This window comes from Amblyomma americanum, chromosome 5 (genome assembly GCF_052857255.1).
Source record: "Amblyomma americanum isolate KBUSLIRL-KWMA chromosome 5, ASM5285725v1, whole genome shotgun sequence".
Lineage (NCBI taxonomy): Eukaryota > Metazoa > Arthropoda > Arachnida > Ixodida > Ixodidae > Amblyomma > Amblyomma americanum.
This window is the reverse complement of record NC_135501.1, coordinates 49,399,212-49,425,323: the sequence shown is the minus strand read 5'-3', so window position 1 is coordinate 49,425,323 and position 26,112 is coordinate 49,399,212. Positions and strand designations below refer to the sequence as shown.

General features: G+C 49.1%; 1 protein-coding gene and 1 pseudogene across 1 annotated transcript; both read right to left on the bottom strand.

Annotated features, from left to right (window-relative positions):
* Positions 1-9,149: 9,149 nt before the first annotated feature.
* Positions 9,150-13,921, bottom strand: LOC144133850 (neprilysin-1-like; annotated as a pseudogene).
* A 2,522-nt stretch (positions 13,922-16,443) lies between these two features.
* LOC144134676 (uncharacterized) lies at positions 16,444-25,828 on the bottom strand. The gene is made up of 3 exons (XM_077667531.1): positions 25,766-25,828; positions 20,375-20,458; positions 16,444-17,708 (listed from the first exon to the last, which is right to left on the bottom strand). The coding sequence occupies exon 3, from the start codon at positions 17,617-17,619 to the stop codon at positions 17,077-17,079; it is 543 nt and encodes a 180-aa protein (XP_077523657.1). The 5' UTR covers positions 17,620-17,708; positions 20,375-20,458; positions 25,766-25,828; the 3' UTR covers positions 16,444-17,076.
* Between the last annotated feature and the right edge of the window lie 284 nt (positions 25,829-26,112).

Sequence of the window (26,112 nt, the reverse complement as noted above, 5' to 3'; positions counted from 1 at the left end):
CACTAGGTGGGTAGATGCCGCATTCCTGCTTTCCGAAGTGGGCGCAAGTGAAGCCACCGGAAGTTCGGTGTATGTCCCGGAAGTTCGGTGTCTGCTGTGTATTTCAATACAAAAAGTCGCGTCTTTCGCCATTCTGTTCTAAATTTTTCGCATTGTTTTCGTGTAATGTGTACTGTAATATCAAATGAATAAGCAAGCTCAACGCGAGAAATGTGTGCATTGTATGGGGGAACCCTGTAAATTGAGAGAAACCGAAAAAAAACAGACATGCATGTCTAGCCATGCCACGGCAAAGGGTTACGTGCATTAAGCACTATTTTCTGATCTGTTTCTTTTCTTCTGAGAGTAATTAGGAGAAGTAGTGGAATGCCGATGGGTCTAGGTCATCTTAAAAACAAATTTTTGTGTAGCACAAGAAAGGCACTGGCGCGGAAATCCTGACACTCGAAGAGCCACTCGTTATATATACAGCTGCCGTTGTTTTGGTTTCGAGTTGGTGGCGAACGATGTCTCTTCTCATCGATGAGAGTGTATGCTCATTGCTTTAGTGTGTCATTTACCTTCCAGACATGCTTTTAATCTAACTTTATAGCACAGCCAAGTTTGATCTACACAGCACGACAGAAACGACTGACGAGAAAGACGAATGGTAGCAGTGCATGTGAGAAACGCTGTTAAAAGTCAATGCACCAAGCATCACGAATAGAAACCGATTCAGGCATAACTTGCTACAGTGCGAAACAGTACCTGATACGCTCCGTCGAAACAGCGGTACCATATACTTTTTGGACGCGTTAATGTGAACCAGCAAAACACCGACGGCACCTCACCAGATTGTGGCCTCGCCCTCGCTCCGGTTCGGTCTAAACATAATCCGGTAAAATGGTCGCTGCAAATTTAAGTCGGCTGCCTAATGATGGTTTCCACCTATTCTTTCTTAAATTTATCCCTCATTTATGGTATAATGTGGGCTTAGAGCGCGACAACGTGCATCACAATAAAGAGCAGAGTTGGCGATGCTAGCGCAACGGGACGACACAGAGCTGAGCAGACGAGGCTCCGTACGTGTGTAGCGACGTTCTGTCGTCTGCTAGTGTCTTCCCATAGCGATGCAATGGACCCTTATTTTTGTAACGCGTTTCCCGAGGTCTTTGCTGCCCTCCTCATGCAGTTGACGGCGCAACAGGTAGGCATTGTGTTGAAAAAAGAAGAGAATGTAGAAAACAAAAAATTCAACGTGGAAAACGAAAACTGAAGCTGAAAAATTGTGCTGAGGTCCGATTTCGTGCACTGCCAAAGGCTGACTTCCGGGTCATGCCGCCCAACTTCCGGTGACTTCACTTTCGGGTGCCCGATGCGCCATCCAGCCCCCTAGGGGAGATCAGTGACCAAAACCGGAGCTGGGAAAACGGCGGAGAGCCTAGGCCAAACTACAGCTGCTGAAGAATAGGCCGCCCCGAAAAGAATCGACACCTAGGTCTGTATTCCGAGTTTGTGTCATAATAAAAAGCGTCATAATCTACCTCAGCGGACACGCCTGATTGGTCGACACACCGCAAGCGGATGTGGTGATTCGGATGCAGCGAAAAGGGTAGAATAATCCGGACGGTGACGTCAAACACACAGGAGATGCTCAAGGAGAGTCAACATGGCTGCATCCTCTGAAGCGGAGCCTCTCTCTTCGAATTGATGTCGTTGGCGTTACCGCGTTTTTGGGTAGGTGAACTGGCTATAAACTGGGTACGAGACTTTCGCTTTGTCTTATCTTGCCTGTACCAAATTAGATGGACGATAAATTTGGCCTAACGAGCACCGGTTTGTTGCAGAAATTATTCCCTTCATTCAAACCGGATGGCGCCAATCCCACCTGAGTTATTACTTGTCTGCCTATGTTGACTGATGTAACATAAACCGTAATGCCCCCAAAAATATTTGCATTTACTGCGCGCAGGCATGTGTTTCCTATTCTAGAACTCCCTATGTGTTGAAGTGTCCTGCATTATGGTAGTGTGTAATGCCTTGGCAGCGTAAAACCGCTCATGTGCACGGATGGTCAGTCACCAGCGACGCGCTGCTGAACCGCCGCGTTTGACACGCCACACGTGGTTTCTCAGTGTTTCTAACGGTTTTCGATAACCGCGGTGGTGTGGCTCTGCATTGAGCTCGCAAGTTAGCTTCAAAGTTAGTTTTCAGTCGTCAGTGGGCATTCTTGCGCTTCGCACCATAGCGAACCAATGAAAACTTCGTCTGCGAAGTCTCCCAACGTGCTGAGGCGGTCGATGAGAGAGGTGAGGGTGGGGTCCAAGCGCTGTTCGTCGGCAATGTGGGAGAGGTCGGAGATGGAGAGGACACAGGCATCCGACTCACAGTCTGTAGAAGGAGGATCGACGGGATAGCGGGACAGGCAGTCTGCATCTTGATGGAGGCGACCGGACTTGTGAACCACGGAAAAGGTGTATTCTTGCAATCGCAATGCCCACCGGCCAAGACGGCCAGTAGGGTCCTTGAGAGATGAGAGCCAACACAGGGCGTGGTGGTCGGTTACAACAGTGAATGGGCGGCCGAACAAGTATGTGCGGAATTTTCCAATGGCCCAAACAAGAGCCAGGCACTCGCGTTCTGTGATGGAGTAATTCTTCTCGGCGGAAGAAAGAAGACGGCTGGCGTACGCAATCACGCAGTGCTGGCCGCGTTGTCGCTGAGCAAGGATGGCGCCAATTCCGTGACCACTGGCATCGGTGCGAAGTTCAGTCGGGGCAGACGGGTTGAAATGGGCCAATACAGGAGGGTTGGTGAGGACGGCGATAAGGCTGGAGAATGCAGTAGCCTGCTCTGGGCCCCAGGAAAAAGGAACGCCTTTCTGCAACAGATTGGTGAGAGGGCGAGCGACGGCTGCGAAGTTAGAGACGAACCGGCGAAAGTAGGAACAGAGACCGATGAAGCTGCAGACATCACTGGGCGAGCGGGGACAGGGAAAAGCACTGACGGCACGAACTTTATCAGGGTCAGGTTGTATGCCACTCGCATTCATCAAATGGCCGAGGACTTTGAGTTCGCGGCGGCCGAAAGTACATTTTCTGAGTTGAGTTGAAGACCGGCGCGGCGACAAAGTGCCAAGATGGACGAAAGGCGAAGCAGGTGGGTTTCAAAAGAGGGCGAGAAAACAATTACATCATCTAAGTAACAAAGGCAGGTCGTCAACTTGAAGCCCCGGAGTAACGAGTCCATCATCCGTTCAAATGTGGCAGGGGTGTTACAAAGGCCGAAGGGTATGACCTTAAAATGGTAAAGGCCATCAGGGGTGACGAAAGCTGTTTTCTCGCGGTCTCTTGCGTCAACAGAGATTTGCCAATACCCGCTACGAAGGTCGATGGAAGAAAAGTAGCGGGCGCCATGTAAACTGTCCAGGGCATCATCTATGCGCGGAAGGGGATAGACGTCTTTCTTCGTGACCTTGTTGAGATGACGATAGTCGACGCAAAACCGCCAAGTTTGGTCTTTCTTTTTCACGAGCACGACAGGAGATGCCCAAGGGCTGTTTGAAGGCTCGATGATATCGTTGGCCAACATCTTGTCCACCTCCCGCTGGATGATCTGGCGCTCTGGTAGCGACACACGATAAGGCCTCCGGTGTATAGGTCTGGCATCGCCGGTGTCAATGCGGTGAGTCACTACCGACGTTTGACCCAGAGGAGCAGAAGCGAAGTCAAAAATGTCGGAGTAGGACACCAAAAGGTTGTGAAGATCCTGTGCATGCTCGGGGCTCAGGTCAGAAGCAATCATCGCAGAAATGGATTGCGGAACGTTGGACGGGATGTCGGCCGCTTGAGAGACAGTAGAAGGCGGTCCAGGTGAGAGAGCAGTGACGGTACAGTCGGTGAGAGAAGACAAAGTAGCAAGCGATATGCCTGCAGGAAGAACTTGTGGTGACAAGCTGAAGTTGAGGACAGGAAGGGAGGTGCTATTCTTGGTGACGGTCACGATGAGGTGCGGAAGAACAACATTGCGAGAGAGAACGACATCGGCGAGTGGACAGGCAAGATAATCCCCATCAGGAACCGCAGGAAATGGGGACATAGGCAGATAAACGGCAGAGTCGGGGGGCAGGCGAGCGTACTCGGTGGAGCGAAGGCGGGGCGTGGAGCTTGAGGGTGTGTCGGCTGAGCTGAGAGGCAGGTCCAATCGTAGAAGGCCGCTGGAGCAGTCGATAAGGGCAGAGTGAGCGGTTAGAAAGTCTAGACCAAGGATCACATTGTGAGGGCAGTGTTCGAGGACGGTGAACAAAACTGGGATGTGACGATCGGCAAGAGTGACGCGGGCAGTGCACAGGCCAGTGACGGCAGCAGTGCTGCCATCGGCAACGCGAACGGTGGGCGAAGCGGCAGGGGTCTGAACTTTTTTGAGGCGACGGCAAAAGGATGAGCTAAGAACCGAGACTTGGGCACCAGTGTCAATGAGGGCAGAAACAGGAACACCGTCCACAAAAACGTCGAGCAGATTACAGGGCGAAGGCTGGGTCAGTAGAGGATTTTCAGGTCGGGGAACCAATGCAGCATCACCTCCGGGAGCTGCACTGGCTAGTTTCCCGCGAAGCGGCCTGCAGAGGACGGTGAGTAACTGCGGTGCGGAAGAGGTGAGTGGGAACGGTGGGCTGTTGGGGAGGGAGAGCGGCTGGTTCTACGAGGAGGCGGTGTGGACTCGGCGCTGGGTGGGTCATTCCGAGGCGTGAAGCGACGGGGTCCATAGTCATAACGGCGGTCGACGTAGAGCAAAGGTCGGGGAGGTGCGGACCAACGGCTGCGGCAGTGGCGGGAGATGTGGCCCACGCGCGAGCACGTAAAGCAGATCGGCCGGTCGTCAGGGGTACGCCACTCATCCGGATTGCGATACCTTGTGTAACGTGGGACGAAGGTGTTGCGGGCCGTAGCAGTAGCGACCACGGGAGAGATGGGGCTCGCACTCCGAGGTTCGACGGGACGATGGCTGGAGGGCATGCCCAAGTTGGCGACCTCCTGGCGGACGACAGCTTGAATAAGGGATATTGTGGCCAGGGTGTTGTCCGACAAGGGCGCGTTGGGCGTAACAGGAGCCAGCGCCTCCAGTTCACGGCGCACGATGCGAGTCACGTTGTCGGGGTTGGAAGGCTGCCTTAGTGTCGGCAGATCCTCGCACGTGGAACTGGCAGCTGTGTTAGGCAGGCGGTCGAAGCGGTGTGCAATCCGCCGGTGCTTGGCCTGCTCGAAGCGTCGACCCACCTGCAGAACGGAGTCAACCGTAGAGCAGTCCCGGCATAGAAGAAGGTGGAAGGCATCGTCGGCAATGCCTTTAGGAATGTGGCCTACTTTATCGTCTTCGGTCATGTTGGGATCGACCTTTCGGCACAGTGCCAAGACGTCCTGAATGTATGTAATATATGACTCAGTGGCCGTTTGGGCGCGAGCTGCAAGTTCTTTTTTGGCAGCAAGCTGACGGCCAACTGGTTTTCCAAACAGGTCGCGGAGCTTTTGCTTGCAGGCATCCCACGTGGCAATCTCTTCTTCGTGGGTTTCGAACCAGACGCGTGCGGTGCCGGCGAGATAAAATATTACATTAGCCAGCATCAGCGTGGCGTCCCACCTGTTGTGCTGGCTAACACGCTCATAAAGCGAGAGCCAGTCCTCGATGTCCACGCCATCTGTACCGCAGAATGTGCCCGGGTCGCGAGGGTGGGCTACGACGACAGTTGGCGTGGCAGGCGCAGACGGAGGGGCCGGGTCGGTAGTCATCTCGCCGGTTCGGCCCGTCGTCTCGTCGGCTCGTCGGGTCGTCGGCATGTCGGCTCGAACCCGCGACCTCCACCAAAAGATGTTACGGCGGTAAGTCTATATGGCGGCTGCTCTGAGGAGGCCAGCACTCAGCTCAGAACCGAGCGCCCAGCTACCAAGTGTCAACGTCGTCGTCGTTCCGCGCACCGCCACTTCTTCGTTCATGATTCGTCCACTTGTAACAATATGAAGGGAAACACAGCAAGAAGATTTTTTGTTCATCCCTTTTACTTATCTGCTTCAAAAGAATTACAGACCTAACAGCGGCATCTCGCGGCTCTTGCAGTGCCTGAATAAAAGGGATGAAAAACGTAAATTACCCTCTGCACAACCGTCCGATCACGTTCAGCGATGTTGCAGACGGTAAGTCTTCACGGCGTCTTGGTTCAGCACGGCACAGAGCGCGCATTGTACAGCGAGTGAGTGCATCCTACAAATTTTCCTCTTCGTTTTGTTCCTCAAGATTAATTATTGTAAAACGCCGTGTTGTGCGAACAAGCTGGCTGCCTTTTATTTACCATCGGCGATCGACGGCTGTAGGGGCCGCCTTCTGTCGCAGCAAAGAGTAGTGCGTAAAATTATTTCTTCTTTAAGTACACCTCCGGCCTTTACAGTGCAGAGAAGTGTGTCTGAACTATTGTTTATATTTGTTGAAGTCCGATGGGTAAATAAAGCTTTGATATTTCTCCTTTACAATGGAATCTAATGCGCAATTAAACCTGCAGCTGAATATGTCTTCTTTCGTATTGGTCTTGCTCCATTTGTCGGCAAAGAGCAATAGCGCCGCTTGACGTTTTGCTGCGGCAACTGCAACGCAGTGACATCCTGCCGCCGCTCACATTCGCAACCGAACTGACATCCGCTTCCGCTGTTTCGACCAGTCAGGTGTGGCCGCTGTGGCAGATTATGACGCAAACTCAGAATAAGGCCCCTGGTGCGATCGCGTTGCTCACGATTCAGTGGAGTCAGTGCGATCGTGAAGCGATGGATGTTCGCGCAACGACATTTCGATTCCAGAAATCAACCGGGCTCCGCCGCCTTCTTTGCAAGAGTGTACGTAGAGGTGGCGAGAGAAGACACAAGTACCGTAGGCCTCGCGGTCGAAGAGGATCCCGGGGATGGAGACTTCGGAGATGAACGAACAGAGATGGCCATTGAGACAATCTCGAGGAAGGAGAAGGGTGGCGTGAAGAGAGGCCGTATCCTTGAGAAGTTGATGTAACTAATTTCGCATATAGTTCAACATAGATTCGGGCTTCTTCAGGTAAATATTCGGCCCGACTGAAACAGGAGGGGACCTAAGAGAAATGATAGGAATACGAAGAGCCTGATTTGACTCTCACCTCGTGTCGTTCTTCTGGGTCTCACCCCATGGCCCGGAAACCATGCTTTAGTCACATTGGTACCAAGAGATATTCACATAATAACGCGATTTTTTCTAACACAGTTCAAAGATCCCCGCACTAATTCACAGTTTGCCTTGGTTTTGTTCGGGAGCAATATCCACGCGCTAAACTTTGCCATGGGCGCATTTCGTCTCGCTTTTCCGTCAATGCTGTCAAATATATGCCGACGAGTGACTACTGCACGGAAAGACAATGCTTGGTAGGAGATTTGCGATCTGCGATACAATTTGTCGATGTGCTTAAGGTTTGGTTTAATGTGTGTGCGGCTACAGCGAAGGCTGTCTTTTGGGGGAACCAAGCTTATGGCTACGATACACAGGAACGGCACACAGTGCATTCTTCCCCTGCGTGTTGCTTCGTAGAGCAGGACTCTGCTTCTTCCTACATCTTTGCGTTGTACATCACTATTTTTTTTTATTTCCCGGTCAGAAGCACTCTGGAATAAGAAAAGGCGATGGTGCGAAAGCATCTCATCACTGCTCTCAGCATGCATGTGAGCTCGCCGGTGATAAGCAGGAGGCCTTTCCGAGAGGGTGCTTAAAGGGACACGACGAAAAAGCAGAAGTTCACCTGAATCAATATGACCCCGCATTCTTATCACAAGAACACCGATGTCCAGAACGCTACTGTCCCCGAAAAAGGAGCTATTAAAAAGCAGAAAACACTAAGAACAGAAATGGTTTCCTCTGTCACCCGCCGATTTTGCAAGTAAAATGCCTGCGTGGACACCGAATCTTTGGTGTGGATTCCATTCACTTCAAAACATTGGCAACCCATCGTTATCTACGGTAAGGGCGTCACGAGTATGAATCGACTGGAGGGAATTTAAACAGCGAAAGCTCTACACCTCCCTTACAAAGCTGAACGTCATGTGGCTAGGAAATTTGACCTTCAAACCAGGAGGAGCGAAGGCCAGGCTCTGACGTCATGCCACGTGACTCGCCACGCCTCGCCACAGCTGCGCGAGTTGAGCTGACGGCCCTGGCTCGCCTCGCAACTATCGGATCACATAATGCAAAAAAACAGCGCGAACAAACGGGGACTAGACGAAGAATACACAGGAACAAGCGCTGACTCTCAACTAAAGTTTAATCACAGGAAGCACACTTATAAAAGGAAACAGAAAACGAAAAAAACAGAAAATCAGAACGCATGTGTTACTATGTGATGTCCAGATATGCAACCTCACAGTCAAGCAGGAGCAGGGATGGTTGGCTGACACATAATCTTGGTTTCTTTGTCATGTTATACGCCTGTTATACGCATGTTATACGAGGTTGCATATCTGGACATCACATAGTAACACATGCGTTCTGATTTTGTGTTTTTTTCGTTTTCTGTTTCCTTTTATAAGTGTGCTTCCTGTGATTAAACTTTAGTTGAGAGTCAGCGCTTGTTCCTGTGTATTCTTCGTCTAGTCCCCGTTTGTTCGCGCTGTTTTTTTGCATTATGTATCACCAACTCGCCCGCTTATCTATCCTATCGGATCACGTTACTCGCTTCGCCTCTCCACAGATGTGCATGCGAAGCCTGAGGCACTCTCGCCGCTGCTGGAAATCGCGTGACGCGCCGTTCGCTATATAAAAGCGTGTGGTGTGCCATCACCATAGTGCGCTTACCTTTACAGAGCTTTCGCTCACCTTACTAGATTCAGCTGGGTTGATAAAAAAGGTAATGTTTTAAAATGTTCTTGATAAAGGTGTTTTCTATTGATGGACAGACGTCAACATGGTGAGAAAAATCAGGTGATCAATTCTTATTTGAAACAATGTATGGAAACGTCTTTTTATTGGAAACAATGTATTTAACCACTAGGTAACTTTAAGGAACCGCTTGTTCCAAGCCACTTACACGGCAGCGGTCTTGCGTGTTTCCGTTAATGTCTCTGAGGACTGTGCTTGGCACTTGTATATGTGGTCTATTCGTAAACATGCCGGTTTTACCAAAAAGAGCAGCGCGATGAGGGACGCATGGCAGCACCGGTGGGGCACTTGAAAGCCTCTGCAAAGGCCTCCGTGTTCTTGAGGGGGACGTTACAGCGGTCCACAAAAGGCGCGTACTGTTTAGCCTGAAGGATTGTCTCCTCGAAACACCACTTGACGCAAGAGGAGATGAAGAAAAGCTGCTTGGCGTCGTAATTGAGCCCGCCCAGCGTCCGGCGGTCGCCATGGCTCACGAAGGCCTGGTGGGCAGACGCTATGCCGGCAAAGTCCGCCATGTTCTCGGAGTCGGCTGTGCCCTGCAGTGGGGTAACACCGATCATCCTACATATTCCTGTCGGGGTGAGCACAGCCTGAAATTGAAGCTGACAGAATCGGCACCATGACTTTGCAGGTACTTGAATCTCAGTGAAGCTACCCAAGCGGCAAAGGCAATTGGCCCAACATTGGAACCATATTGGCAAAGGCCTGGCCTACAAAGGACAGATGGAACCATTGTTTTGCAATATTGGGCCGATCCCCTGCGCGGCATGGGTATGACCGGCCGTTCCTTCACTTGTTTTAGTCCAAATTTTCTTGTGCTGCGTATGCAGGTGTGCCAAATTCTACCGTTCTAACTGCATGTTCTGCCTCTTATCTACTTCTTGTAGAGGGTACATTGCGTTATCAAGCCGCCATTTTACTTTTTGAAGCAGCCTCAATCATAGATATATTAAAACGAATGAACCTTTGTTTCAGCACCTATCATGTGGCTAACACGACGTAGTAAAATGTAGCGTCTTGTGAAAATCGCTTCACCACGTTTCCGATAAAAAGAACCAACTTAAGCCAAAATACAGGCAGTAAAGTTGTTTCTATACACCGGCTTGAACTGCTGCCACGCTCGTGCAACCCCGCACCGCGCCGTCACTGATGCCATCCATCCAAAGTCTGTCTGGATGACTAACGAGTCCGGACAAGTTAAGCAGCCGTTACTTCTGCCTCCTGTGTGCCGATTCGGGTCAAACGACACAGTGGAAAGTCATATGCAAAGATGACCCCAGGCCGCCGCAGGGATCAGTAAACACTTCTGCGTAATACCCTTCCAGCAGAGCTTATGTACCACCACAATTTTTGACGATGAAGACCGTTTATAAGGAGATATGCTCTGCCCGAAAGGCATTCCCAGTTACTTACTTTAGTCCCAAAGTTATTTTTTTGTTCAGAATGCAGAGTTCTTGATCTTTGCCGGTAGTGACAGCAACTGTTGTTTGGAATGGAAACACATCACTGACTTGCCTCTCGGCGTTTTCGGGCTTATATAGTTCAGACAGCTAGTCTGAGTATCATTCATAACATACCCGAAACGTTGTAAAAAGTGTTATCCACCAGCTAATATTTTCCACATGTTATAGGCGTGTCCTAAAGAATCATCAGAGTGAAGCACAAATATTTCACAAGAGCAGTGAGAGGCCATACTGTTGAGCTCCAACCCGCCATTCAAGCCAGGGTCATAGTCCGGGGCGGAGGCAGCCGCCACGGTCCAAGGGTTACCGGTTGGCTAAGAAAATCACCGTCCTCCGTCCATCCGCAGCAAGACCTCCACTTTTCTAACCCCAGGAAGTAGTTTATGCAATAATAAAAGTTTTTATGCACGTGATCATTCATTACGATGTCCCAAAAATATGATCACGACTGAAGACAATTGACAAATTAGATGCTAATACAAAGGACAATTCGTGGCGCTAGGCTTCTGCGCAAGAGGTTCAGGAGGTAAAGATAACGTCTATAAACCAGAGCTCGATCGCCAATAAACGAATCGAATGGAAGACCTTGCATGAAAAAGTTTTCATTCCATGGATTCTCAAAGCAGAATAACATGATTTGCATCCCAAGGTAAACGTTACTTGGCGCTAGTAAAACTGACGTGAGGTCAAATAATGCAGACGCCACATGAGGGTTTGTTCATACGAAGCACAAAAACTCATTTGAGAGGCTGAACCGGCATCGGTTTCTAGTCATTTTCTGCGCGTTCTTTATGCAGTTACCTCGTTTGCCAGACATATCCTTCTACACTGAGACTACTTCTTGCTAAAAAGTTTGTGCATCTTGAGAGAACTACGGTCCTCTCGTCTCTATCACCTCAGTTCCTGAGAAAAATGTCTCACCACGTAGGTGTTTTCGTAATCTTGGAAATGCTAGCAACCGAAGTAATCCATGTTAGGTGAACAGGAGCGATGTTTCAGATGATATGAGGCATATTTTCTTTATAGCCATGGTAATTTCAGTGCAACCCTATGGTTGGGCAAATGTGGCGAGAACAGTGCGCTCTATGTCTCAGCTCTTCTCAATGACTATTCTAGACAGCAGCTGCTTAATTGCAATCAGGACTGTATAACCCGCCTAGTTATAAGTGGGGCTTACTTTATGAGTAACCACTAAGTGAGCTAGCCCATACATTGAGATTCTCTTGCAGGTCGGTGAACTCCCAAGTGGCTGCAATCAGTTCGATACCTCTGTAGCATGCAGTGTGATAATGTTCCACAATGCGCATTACATTTCCTTAGCACTTCACCGTTGAATCCTCATCGATACCTGCCCTTACGTCATTCGCTCCGTGCGACCGACGAAGGCATAACACCCGCTCTGAGTACTGTTCGCGGGAGCGGTTCGACCACCAGTTGACCCAGTGTCCTTGTGCGTCAATGAGTCTGCCTTGCAGGTCGAAGGCGTGCGTGATCTCGTGACCGATAATTCCTCACAGGGTGGCGTAGTTGATCGCCTTGGGGAATGCGGGCGAGAATACGGGCGGTCGCAGTGTCGGCGCCGGGAGAACCATCTTGTTGCGGTACGGGACGTACGCCGCGTTCGTCCACGTCACCTGGAAGCTGCGGCATGCCAGTAGAAGCAGACACGCTGAATTTGCTTGTTATTAAAACGTAACCACTAGAAGGGTCTGTAAACGCAGAAATGGCAAATGCCCTCACGCGTGACGCACGACAAGACGCAAATCTTGTGATGTCATCGCAGCGTGTATACTGTCGTAAGTGGCAACCTGCCCGCCGATTGTGAGCAAACTGCCTACCGTGGCATGCAGGAGGTGTTGAAACTAATGATTGGTCACGAGAGATCGCTCGGTTTGGCTTCGTTTATGGTGGTTTAACGTCCCAAATCAACTGCGGCTATGAGGCACGCCGTAGTTAAGGCTTCGGAAAATTCGACCACCTGGGGTTCTTTAACGTGCCCTGATATCGCACAGTACGCGGGCCTCTAGAAATTTGCCGCCATCGACATTCGGCTGCCGCGGCTTAGAGGTCGCTCGGGAAGGCAACATGGGTCTCACAAGCTCCACTGGTGGCTGTGTTTCAAGCAGCCAGCTGCCGAGGCAGTGGCGCAGCGCTGCAGTGGCATATCGCTTAGCCGCTGCACCGCTGGGCCAGGGGTGATACGGGACACCAAGCGATCTATGAACATAGGGTAGAGATTGACCGATTCCTCATATGTGAAAACTTCATTAGTGCGCTACTGATGAGAACGAAGAACACTGGACGCTAGAACCACACACACAGACAGAGTGCCTCATATGTGAGCATTAATCCATTAAAATTGTCGCGTCACACCCTTAAGGTATTGATACAGCAGAATCAGCAGCAACGGGAAATGCTAACGCATTCAAACGATGCACCAATGCTCGCTTAAAAGTTTTTTAACCAGAAGTTCACTAATTATCGCACGAATATCAGTCAGTGTAACGAGGACGCATTTGATGCTTATTCATTATGAACGATAGGAGGTAGCTGGAATGAGTGACATATTAAAGGGTAGGCTATGACTTACGACTTCGACTGAAAGCAGAAACCTGGGAACGTGGTTCTGCTGATAAACCGTCTTTCGCGGTCACATTCTTCATATGCATAGAACTTGTATGCTAGACCTGTGATTTACACCTTCAAGGCTATCAAAAACTTCGCATACTCTAATCAAGATGGTGTGCACTTCTTCAGGGTTAGTGCGCCTATCGAAAAGTACCAATATCTGACGACTAGTCTAAGCACTCATACAAGAACTTGCTGAGGGTCAGAAAGCGTGACGAACGGGAAAAAAAGTTTTTCTGGAGTGCAAAGCGAACAAGGCGGTGGGTCTTTGTCAATGGCAATTGCCAGTCTGTAAATTAGCTCCAATCAGGTGAGAAAACTAGCTTTACTCACTTGAAGCTAGTACGGTTGGTGATCCGCCAGGTGATTGTTTTGCTCATGCCGTCGAGCCACGTCGTAAGAAAATTGTTGCTGATGTCCGGGTACGAGCGGTACACGAGGTTGAGTTCCTTCTCCGATCTGAAATACGTTGGGAAACCAACGTGGAGTTTTATGGCACGAACCTCCTCCGTAGCCCTCGCTTTCGTGGCGCTGTCCAACCAGTTAGAGCTTTTGATTTCCTCCATTATAGACTCGAATATGGTCCATCATTATTTGTGCCGAGGCCACCGTGCTCTGCGGCACCGCTTCGAAGAGGGACCAAGAGAGAAGGGGAACCTGCATGGCTCTCGTCACTGCTATGATGCACAGTGAAGTTATGTATTGTGCTTGGTAGAAGGAAGTGGCCACCTGGCGAGACGAGAGCGGCATTAGAGTGCGAATCATCTCCCATGCAATCAGAAAACTGAGCTGTCTCCCCAGGTTGGCGTAGAGCTGGTCGATGTAAGACATGGCGGCCAGGTTTACCTGCGCGAGAAGACAATGTGATGGCAGATTTGCTTCTGGATGCTCATTGTCATGCACAGGTCCTCCTTCATTCTATTTCCTTCTGCGTGATTACAAGGAATATCAAAACAAAGTAATAAAAAGAGGAAAGAAATGTTGACTCATTCCGCGTCAACCGTTTCGGGGATTGTTCGTCACTGTACGATCGTGAACAAATGGCAGCCTGGCGCTCTGTCGTTAACCGAAATCAGTGTAGTGTGGCACAGCCAGTGGACCATCGCAGCCTGCTCAGAATAGAGGCTGGAGGCTGCCGTTTGGAAATAGGTAGAAATGTAGGATTGAGGGGGTCCTTGCCAAGCTAAAGCACTACTGCAGAACGCTGAAATAAAACGACACAGACAAGATATAGAAGTGCTGGCGAAGTATAATACCTAGTCAAGTATCATGTCTTGCACTTCGGGCCGTTCAGCTATTAGTCTCTCTATCTTACGCACCCGGTCAGCGCTTCTGCGTCTTGTATCTGTGTCAGTTTTTGACTGTTGCGCAGTAGTACTTCTGCAATGAAGCATCAACTATCCCGCGCTCTTACCTTAGTGGTCGGCCAAGGGCAGCCCGTGGAGGAATCGGGGCTGCAAGTCAAGGTGGCGGGCGCATGTCCAAATACGCTCAATTAACTATTGGTTTTTGGTCGCTTATAGGGAGCGTGATGCACTGCAAGCTGATAATTTTATTGTTGATGTTGCCAACGTTGGCTTCGGTCAGCAGAAAAGCAACAAATCGTTTTTTTTCTCGTTGAGACTGAATGCACGAAGTGGTTGTATTTCCCAGCTGAAATTTTTTGATAGGTTAAATTTCAAATTTATGGCAATTTTACTTCCTCGCACTTCACAACGACGTGCTAAAGATAACACTGAATGGCTTATTATTGAAACTGAAAGTGACTTTCAAGCCACTTCACACAGCTGCTGCTATCATCAGAGGCATTTCTTACCTTGCGATTCTCTTGCTTCGAGGAACTTGAAAATTACTTCTGCGCACTTTCGTTTGCATGCAGCGAGTGAGCAGGCAGCCAATATTTCTTGCTCTACTGTAAGCGTTAAAAAAGTTCAACAAAGAAAGCCATGGAATGGAATGCCTTCAGTCCTGTAGTTTCGCGAACTGTTAAGATATGCGAAATTACAAAATTGATTTGGTTTTATGGGGGTTCACATACCACAGCCACTCAGGCTACGGGCGATGTGGTAGTGAACGGCTCCAGAAATTTCAACTCCCTGGGGTTCTTTAACGCGCACTGATATCGCACTGTACACGGCCTCTAGAATTTCGCCTCAATAGAAATTCGACCGGCACGACCAGAATCTAACCCGTGACTTTCAGGACAGTAGCCGAGCGCCATAACCACCGAGCTACCGCGGCGGCACAATTACAAAATTAGTCATCTCCAGCTTCCTTTGAGATCATTGTAAATGTAGGCGACCTGAGATCTTTTCTGGCTAATGCAGCTCTCCGTCACAAGTCAGCCGATAAGCTAGGGACTTAATTTCCCTTCCACTAATTTTTTATGTTGGTGGTTTGTTGAAGGGATGCCCCACTTTCGCCATTATTGTAAGTGTGATTGTGTTTAATGGCACATAAGCGGTAAAGAGCTTTGAGGAGCGGCAGGAAAGCTGCTTTTAAAATCTGATAAATTGCTTACAAGGCGTGATTCTTTTAGTAAGATAAGAACCAAGGAGACGTAAACCAGTGCATTTTCTGCTAAGAGTAAGCAAAGCTGGAACAGGCTTCACCTGGTGCAACGTACGTTTTACGTCATCGTCGCATATAGACTGGCACTTATTCATTAGTTTGCACTGCAATAGCATTCACGAAGAAATGCAATTGGGCTCGTCGTAACTTGAACCAATCAGAACACCGACGGAAAGAAAAACCTTGAAAGACTATCCGTGTTACCGCAGGATTAACCAAGTGTGTAAAATGTAGTGGTACATTACTTTACGAAGTAGACATCCCCTCATTGCGCTTCGCTTTACTGAGCTGTATTCGAAGCTGTGGTCCGTGCATGTAGATGTTGGAAACGAGGGTTCCAAGTAATAGCACATAAATAACAGCAGTACATAACATGAGATATCGCACAGCGTACAATCATGGAGGCGGGCTATCGCTCCTTGGGCCTCCCCTGCAGCTCAGCGGACCACCTTCTGTTCCCCGGCGGCCACTCCCGTGCCAAGGCCTTCCGGCACCTCCTCTCTTTCCTGGAGGCCACCGGCCGCACTGGCCGCCTCTAGGCCTGAGGGGGCAGCACATGTCACCTGACATGATCATTGCGGCTGCGCGCCTACCCTCTCCTTCCAGTCTTTTTTCCCCTCCTCCTGCTCCTTCTACGACACGCCGGCAGTGGGCGTGGAGGCTAGCCCTCCAGTAGACAAGGCCGTGTCCTCCCACTTTTCATCCTTCCTTCAATCACAGAAGAAGAAGAAGAAGAAGAAGAAGAAGAAGAAGAAGAAGAAGAAGAAGAAGAAGAAGAAGAAAAAGTAGAAGAGAGATCGTACATGGGGAGGTTAAAATTTGACTATGCAGTGCATATCATGGATTTTAACGAGCGGATGCCAAGAGAGTGGACATAAGCAGGGTGGCGGATTAGAGGAGAGCAAACGCAGCAACACCGGGCACGGATACAGCGGGCATCGAGATAGTGCGCATAAACGCATTAACACGGAAATATCAAAATGCCATGGTATAGTTCAGTTCATACTGGAGAAGTAAATGAAATGGAATGAAGATATAATCAGTCACCGAATCACTAGTGGTAGGAAGGGAGCCCATAGATTATTAGCCCACATTTCACATGACCAGAGATCTGAATTCAGCCCAAGGGTTTCGCCGCAATGAGGAGCACGTGGGATCGGCCATATTTGGGTGCCTCACCTGAACTTCGTCTTCTGCGCCGTACACACATCCGGAGTGCACGGAGACCAGGGAGGCCCACCGACCCCATGGCTGCTGGGCGTATAGTTCTGCAGGAGATCCGCGGTTGAGAAGACAACGTCCTCGCCCATCTTTAGTGTCGCGGGGTCGGAGACAACGCTAACGGCTACATTTTCGACGTTGATTATATGGGTCAGCCAGAGGAATGCCCTCAACGTGCCGGGGATCAGCCCAAACGCTTGCATGTCAGCGAGGTAAAGGTTGGTCGCTCGCTCGTTCTTGCTGCGCTCTCTCAACCAGAGCAGATGAGGAAGGCTCAGCGTCAGCACCAGCTGTCGTTTGCGACAAGAGAGCTTGGAGTCGTCCAGGGACATGTCCAGAACGTGATGTTGTACTTGAAGAAAAGCATGGTGATCTTGTCCAGTGCCTCTGCATACGCGTAGCTGCTCAAGCCAAGACCCACGGACTCTACGAAAGCACGCAGCGACTCAGTTTCGTCCAAGGGGCCCTCGACGCAGTTGTTGTACAGGGCGCCCGCCTTCTGAGCAGCACTCTGGTCCCGCAACGGATACGAGCGTGTGGCGTGCAGTGTTCGGGCTAGACTGCTGTACATCTCCTCATCCATCTGGACAGGCACCTGGCCGGATGGGTTGTGATAGTTGCCGCACACGAAGGTGTAGAAGTCATGGCACGGGTCCGCCTCAGGCTTCATGATGGCCTTTAGCATTTTGACCGCTGTGGTGCAATGGCTGTTCTTGCAAAGGGGTGCCTGGCGCTGGGTTGTGGTGGAGCTACTCTTGCGCTCTCTGGGCAACAGGAACCAGAAGACGCCGAGCGCAGTAGTCAGGGCTACAACCGCCGCCATGACGACTAAGCTGGTGGGGTACTGTTTGGGTTCAGGTTCGGCGCTTTGCTCTTCCTCTGTGATGACATCCGCGGACAGTTTTGCTGGTTCTGCGTAGGAAAGGCAGGGGCCGCGTTGCTACCAGTTGGAGATATATAACATTGAATATTTTACACACATCGCAAGGTAAAATTAATTTGAAAGAAAAGAACGCTTTTCTCTCCTTTCCGTAACCCCAGACGCAGAGAGGCAGTGGGTATAGCGGCGCCACAACTCCTACGAGAGCGTTAGCGAGTTTACGAGAACAACAAGTGTAGGGCGCCAACTGGCTTGAGCTGCTAACTGTTACGGGGCTGACCTGCCTGAATCCTAGGAACCGCGGAGATCTCACCGCCTGGCACACAGGGTCTCATCAAGGCATCAGTCTCTCTGGCCACTAGGTTACTGGTGGAGCTTGCTACACACTACGATGTCCAAGATACCGTTTTCCTCATACGGTGCCGTAATTTTTAGGTGTGCCTTGTAATTCAATGAGGTTAATAAATAGTTTATTTGTGGGAGTGTCGCACCTAAACTTTATTGCAGATTGCATTTCAAGGATGCTCCTCAGTGTTTCTTTCCTGCAGTTTCCGATCAGGTAGTTCCCGATACCTCTCTCCAAATAGATCCCTCATAATGTGAAGAAAGCTTCTGGGAAGTTATAGTTTTCTTTTTCCGTAAAGGTCAAACTTATCATTGTTAAGTCATAGAATTTCAAAGCCGCTGACTGGAGCTGGATTGCTGTTAGAGCTATTTGAGAGCTTTTTTATAAAAGCGTAGATGCTCCCGCTTGTTGGTTCATGATTCAGGAAAAAATATAGCGAAAAAAAGGACTGAGAAAGACAAACACACACACAAACAGCGGTGTGTCTGTCCGTTTGTCGCAGCTCTTCTCCTTTTTTGCGCTACGTTTTTTTCCCCAGATTCATTTTATAGCTTAAGCTGGGCACAAGGTAGCGAACGCTAGTGGGCATGCAAAGAATGCTGGGGCTAAGCCGGGTTTTCCTGGAGGTGTAACCGAAAGAATGCATATCTTTTCCGTCGTTTTGAAACTGCGCCCAAACAGGAACGAATACAGGGAACCGTTATGCTGTACCGTTCCGCTACATTGGAGCTGCGTTCAAACTCAATGAATGAAAGGAACTGTTTTCATCGTTCTCGAGAAACGGTTTATGATCTTTTTCGGTACAACATACGACGCACTGTTGTTCGGAAAAACGAATTTGAGTTGATAGTAAAGAATATAACGCGTATTGGCAGTGCAAAAGCACGACGTAATAAACGACTATAGCGTTGGTACACAGAGTCGTGATGAGCTTATCTTGGCTTCGTGCAAAAGAATCGCCTTCGTGAGTAACAAAAAAACTTTTCGATATCTGACCTCTCTGCTTGAGCGCCCACGATAATATTTATCGTGAATAATCTTTTATTACATTTTTTACGCCAGAATAGATTGGAGAAAGGAGTAAAAACATGTGTAAAAGATCGTCATAAAATATACCAAAAACGAGCGAAGAAAACCTGTGAAATTTATATATTTTAAACAGATTCGCCGGTAGCTGCACAGGCACAGGTAAGATGATGGTCGCCTCACAGCTTTTTAAACGAACCATATAAAAAAAACGTTAATGTGGCACTAAACGCTTCATTATTGATACGACGATGATTAGTGGCATAATAGAGAAAACGTGTTAGCTGCAGTGGGCTCTGGCGAGAAAGTAACCGTCGAGTTCCAGAGAGGGAAGCGCCCAGGAATTGATTTCTAAAGTGCCTGCAGACGCAGAAAAGATGTTTAAACAAGTAAGCATGGACTGCATAGACTGAGAAATGTAGTTTACATCATTAAAAGGCGGGATAATGTACTTGACAAGGACGGTTAGCGTTCAACGGTAGGTTATCGGTCACTAGTCCACGTGACGATCACCTGCTAAAGGCTGGGAGCGAAGGCGGTTTGTTGTGTGGCGTGGAACGTGCTGTACATTTTAATTGGAGCCACACAGTCGAGCAGGTCGTCAGAGTAGGAATATCTATTAACGATTTCACGCTCTGAAGATGAATGGCAACCATTACTCCCCACAGATATTAAAAATTTTTGAAGTACATATTAAACTCACGGGTTTCGTAGTGGTCGTAGGGTGAAACGTCTAGTTGTATTCGCATAAAAGAGATATGCAAAGCAGAAGTATATTCACTTGCTGCAACGCGCCATGTGCAGGTGGTGCGAAAGTGTTAGGTAATTGTATCGCACGGTATGATGGGCTTGAAATCCTAAAATGCACGCTGATTACGAGGAACGCAAGTGTAGAGAGTCATAATATTTTCGGCGATATGATTTTTTGAACGCGCACTGACTATGCACACCACACGGACGTGTTTGCAATTTGCGCTCATCGAAACGCGACTGCCGTGTGTCTGGACTGGATCCGGGAGCCTTGGGTGCACCTTCCGTGCTCACCAGCGCTGTGTACGGTTGGAAAACTAAGTGACCTCATGAAATCTTAAACTCTGTATTAAGATTTCAACAGCTGTGCGGGACTTATTATAAAGGAGTTTGAACTACATGCTGCCTATATACAGCGTAATCTGTGCGCTGCTCTGTTTCGACATCGACCGATTCCTTCAATGGTTTCATGAATAATCGGAAATCCCGTTGGCAATGGCGTCAGTCGCGATGACGGTGCAGTTTGATGAGGGGAAGCGAATGCAGCGGTCAGTAGCGTACGATGAGAATTCGTACCTGCTCAGTGGATTCCCACAAGGCTTCTTGATCAAGGCAGGGCTGTTCCCGATGCGTTGACGGCCAGAAGACGTGCTCGGAGCCCTGCAAGAGAATTTTGTTGTTGTTGTTGTTGACCTCACACAATGGCACATACCCACAAGGGGGATTGGCCATAACCAGGCGGTGACTATTTAAATGACCAATTGCATGTGGCAAGCACGGGATGACCTACCAAAATTTGGATCGCACAGTTTCCATAGCCGAGGTGGTTGCAGGAGGTTAGGAGGGCCATACAAACTAAAATTTAGGCAAAGAAGGGGTAGGGATTACTATAAGTGGTTGTAAAAACCGAAATACAGAAGCTGATAATGGGATGGGCAGGACGAAAGCTCATGATGGTAGACGTTTTGATTCTAGGAGATAATTTTGAACGGCAGAGCAAACATTCTCATTGGTATGGCCAAGCATAGAAGCGCCAAGAGACAGAACAACCGCAGAAGACAGGCGCAAACTGAGATTCTGTATTGGAACTTCTAATAGTCGCCTCCTAATCGATGAGTAGCGACGGCAAAAAAGAAGAAAGTGCTCTATTGTTTCCGGCTCCGCACAATACGGACACGATGGGGAGATCGCCAGACCAGGCCTGTAGAGGTAAAAATTAAGTTGCGGCACCCGGCAACGAAGCCTCGTGAAGGAAACTTCAAGATTGCGCGATCGCCAGACTGAGCTTCTCCAAGGGAACAGTAGGTGCTGGAAGTCGTCCAAGGAAGTAAGCGCTGATGCGCCCAATTCGTTCATTACAGTGTACCGTCTAAAGCGTGCCGCCGTGATGTAAGCAGTTGTTGGAAGCGGGTCAACAATCGGTCCACTCAGGGCTGCCTTCGCTAAAGCATCAGCTGATTCATTTAATAGAAGACCCCTGTGCCCAGGAACCCAAAGAAATCGAATTGATGTGATGTGTGGAGGGATCAGGAATTTTAGTATCCGAAAGAGCTGCGATTCAGTGGACGCCAAGAGGGAAGTGCATAAAGATAACGAGTCCGTAATTATTATTACTGCTGATAAAGAAATTGGTACCTTGCGCAGAGCGAGAACCACTGCTAGAAACTCAGCCAGATAGATAGGAGTGAAATCTTGGAGACGGAGAGAAAAAGACCAGTCAAGGGACTGGGAGTAAATACCTACACCTGCCATTTCTGCACACACCGAGCCATCAGTCGCAATTGCAACATGTGAGCTGAAGGTCGACAAATAACCCTGCAACATACCATTTAACCATGAGAAAGGCAGTAATTTTGCATTACATGGATAAATGTCATCGTAGATGATAGACACAGCTGCGGGCATGGACCGCACCGGAACAATTTCAGGTATTCGCACGTTGAGTGGGCCCAGCAAAGATTCAACGAAACAGATTTGGGGAGTTTGAAGGCGAGACCATCCGACACCCAAGAACTCCGCTCGCTGCCCTAGGAAGATCAACTCGGATGCATGCTGCTCCGAGTCGCAAAACTTTAAAAACGTTTGTACTGTCAAAAGGCGAAACCTTGCAGTAAGAGACGGCACCCGCGCTTCCAGATACAAAACATTGTTTGCCACGTATTTAGGGAGACCCAAACACAGGCGCAGAGCTTCGCGCTCTAAGAGCAGAAGTGGGCGCCATTTGTATGCAGCTGCTCCAGAAAACAAAACGCAACCGAATTCCAAGATTGGCCGGATATACATTTTGTAAATCAGCAGGAGAGCATGTCTGCGCATACCGCAGCGAGGGCTACTCATCCTTCGCAGAAGGCCTACCGCCCGAATCCCTTTCGCAGCAACCTGATCTATATGTGACCGCCAAGAGAGAGAGAGGAGTCATAAGTTACCCCGAGATACTTTAGGGAACATACCTGAGGAATGACTTGATGACGATAAGACAATGAAATGTGTACCTGTTGAGTACCGGAAATTGTAACAAAGCGCACTTGTTTACATTAAGACTTAAGTGTAATTCAGATAACCATCGCTCAAAGGAATTTAAATATGACTAAAACCATATACGCAGAATGTAAATCACTCGCAGCAGCAAAGAAAGCTATATCGTCTGCATACACGTACGTAGTCACGTCAGGGGAAGTCGGAATCGAACTGAGTAAGAGGTTGAATAGAACAGGGGAGAGAACTGCAGCTTGAGGCACACCTCTAAATGGATGAAATTTCCTTGTAGAAACTCCGCGTTGACAACAATAAAATTCTCTGTCAGCCAGGAAAGCTGACACCCATTCCACAAAATAACTTGGCAAGCTCAGTTCCCGTAGTCTGTACATCAGAGGCCCATGTTCGACACTGTCATATGCTTTCGAGATGTCTAGAGTTACCAGCGGAGCATACTGTCGACGCCGGCGCGCTAGTCGGACACGGCTTTCGAGGTCAGTATGCGCACACCATATAGAGCACCCAGGCTTGAAACCAATCTGACAAGGTTAAGTTGTCCCTTTTCAGTAATAATGGGCATGATTCGTCCATACAGCACGCGTTCAACCAATTTCACCAGATTCGATGTCAATGAAATTGGTCGAATGTTGTCTAAGACCAATCCTTCGCCTGGCTTTTTAAGCACTGGGATAATTTTGGAAACACGCCATACATCCGGGATCCATGGGGTTCTAATAGAGTAATTTACCAGCTCCAATATAGCATTGACGATTCATCGAACAGTATTTTAATCATCGCAGAGGAGACACGGTCAGGACCAGGAGCTGCAGAAGGTAACCGATTTATCACCTGGGAGAGCTCAGAAACCGAGACATTAAGAAAATCATCAGTGATTCCCAAGCAGTTGTGGGCGAGAGAGCGCAGCCGAAAAACGGTGTTCCAAGCCTTTGCCAATTTCTTCTAATGACCTGGCAAGATCTACTGGAGTTAGCACATTAGAGGGAATGTTGTGAGGCGGTGGCAGCCTGTTCCTTGACCTCAGAAAGCGAAAGAAGGCTTGTCTGCTATTAGATTTCGATAGATGGTCATAATTCTCTTCATCATATTTTTCTTTTGCCCTCGCGACTTTGCGCTTGAAGGTAGCTGCAAGAAACTTATAATCGATCCGATTCCGTGGACATTGATTATGGATAAGTTTCTTCCAGGCTGCCTTGCGCCGCCTATAATCCTTTGAACATTCTGCATTCCACCAAGGGCTCAGAGAAGTGCCTATGCTATCGCACACTCTGATTGCCTCCGTACCCGACCTAAATTAGAGCATAAGCCTAACACTCTGCTCTCCTGAGACAAATTCGGCAAAGAGTGTAGTTCTGAACTGAGTGAACTTTTGAACTTGTTGTAATCGACTAGGGTGCAACTGAATCCGCCGATAGAAGTCATCGGACACACAATGTCAAAAGTGAGTGGGAAATGGTCACTGTTTGTTGCAGAGTCAACCGGAGTCCAGGAGGAAACTGCCACCCCTGGGGTTGAAAACGTTAAATCCAATGCTGATCGGTAGTGCCCACGGAGAAAGGTCGGAAAACCCGAGTTATGACAGTTTAGGTTATTCACACAAGCCCAATCCCATAAACGCAAACCGCACTGGTCTGTTCGATAACCCCAAGTCAAGTGATGCGAATTGAAATCCCCAACTAGCAACACATGTGATCTGCTGACAGAGAGTAAGCAATCTAATGGCCGTGTGTCATGAACCCCAGATGAAAAATATACATTTGCGACAGTAATGGGATGGAAACCAGGAACTGAAAGATCCACTGCCTGAATTTCGCAATGAGCGTCCACACGCTGAAACACCAATCGTGCCTTGTGACAGAATCTGGATGAAACCAGCAGAAGCAAACCGCTCCCCCCTTGATGGGCGGTCCATTCTAAAAATTCGATAATGTTCCATTTGAAATGAAAACTCTTTCGACAACCAGGTTTCTTGAAGCGCAATGACATGAGGAGAAAATCGATTTGAAAGAGTTACTAAATCAGTGAAGGCTGATTGAATGGAACGGCAGTTCCACTGCAGCACTCTCAGAGACCCTATTCTGCCGAGAGATCTGCAGCAGCAACTGCTTTTTCCAAAATGCTGTGGTGACCAGTTTTTCCTGAATTACTCTTTTTTGTTTTGGATTGAGGGGAGCTAGACGGACCAGCAACGGCCAAAGGAGACCGGCTACGTTTCTGAGCTCGAGCATCGAGCTCCATCAGCTCAGCACACCCATCAATTGCTCCGGTCGTGACTTCGGGTACATGAGTTGGAGGCGTGCGCTCTTTTTGCGGCTGCATTGAAACAAGGAAAGGCGTCTCCGCACTGAGTTCAGTAGGTACTGCTGGATCCACGGATGACTTCAACGCAGCATTGGAGGCCATTATTGAAGAGGTCATTTGCGCCACCATGACTTGCGATATGCACTCTGTTACTGAATTCACTAGCCGATCCATGACCTTGGCCATCGCCTTTTCAACCGCTGTAGCAATCGCATCTGACAGGCTTGAATGCACGACCGCAGTCGTCTGCCGTGCTGCCACACTTTAGTACCCGTACGTCCTTTCCTTAACAATAGCCATAGCCTCGCGCCTTGAGCACCGGCGCTTTTCTAACACTTCCAGCACCTTAACCTCCTCAGCCCTTGCAGGACAATTAGAATATGTGGCGGAGTGACTACCGCTGCACAAGCAACACATCTCATCTTTTGAACACCTTCCTTCACGGTCATGATTACCACCACACACACTGCACCTTGAGCTCGACTTGCAGGCGTTCGCGCTGTGGCCAAACCTCGAGCAGTTGCGGCATTGAAGTGGCCTTGAAGAATACGGATCGACCCTGAAAACCAGGGGCCACACCTTCACTCAGATGGACAGGAGAGACCCGCAAAAGTGGCAATTACCGTTTCAGTTGGAAGTTTCGTTTCCTCGACGACCTGAGTGCACCGATGTACAGAAATCACCCCTGCGGAGGAGAGTTTCTCTAGCGTTTCCTTAGGGCTAAGGCGTGGGTCAACCCCTCGCACCAGACCTTTAGAGCACGCCAAGTGCGGCGGTATAAATGCGCTTACCGACTGGCTTCCAAAAGCTGTGCACGTTAACAAATCCATGATGCAGGCCTGGTCGGCCGACCTGCACACCACGCCTCCTCTGCCGTACTGCCGGACATCACAGATTTTTAAGAAATGAGGCGTAATCGCCTGTAGCGCAGTCTGAACCTCATCCGGGTTATTGAGTCAAATGGCGCCACCATCCGATGGAACCAAGGCCACGGGAATAGTGCCGACGCCACCCCGAAAGAAGGCGTCCAGGGGGAGTTGGTTAGGGGGGAGGCTGGCCGACCAGGGGGAGTTCCCCTGGCCAGGAGAGGACGTCGACATGCGCCCCTAGCGACCTGCAAGCGCCCTGCAAAAGCGAAAGACAATCAAGCAATCAGAAGCTAGTGATACGAACAGTCACCGCCCAGTCTTCGCTTTTCGAGGCACGGTGATTTCCTCTCGTTCTACAGACCACCACGGAAGGGCTTCTTGCTCGAGGATCGGTGTCTTCTTCTTCTGCAGCCGCTCGTGATGAAAAGCTTCTAAAAGATGGAGAAATACCAGGCAGTCATTCCTAAATGGAGTATGATTATTTTGGACGAATAACTAAGTATCCGCCCAAGTCCAGGTTGCTCACCTGAACTTCTACAGAGAAGCTCATTTCTCAAATTTTAGACTTTCTCGCATTCACTCGCAACGAGCTCAGATTTTGTATACGATAGCTACATTACGGTAGCATTTCGAGCCTTCAGCGTGGCGGCG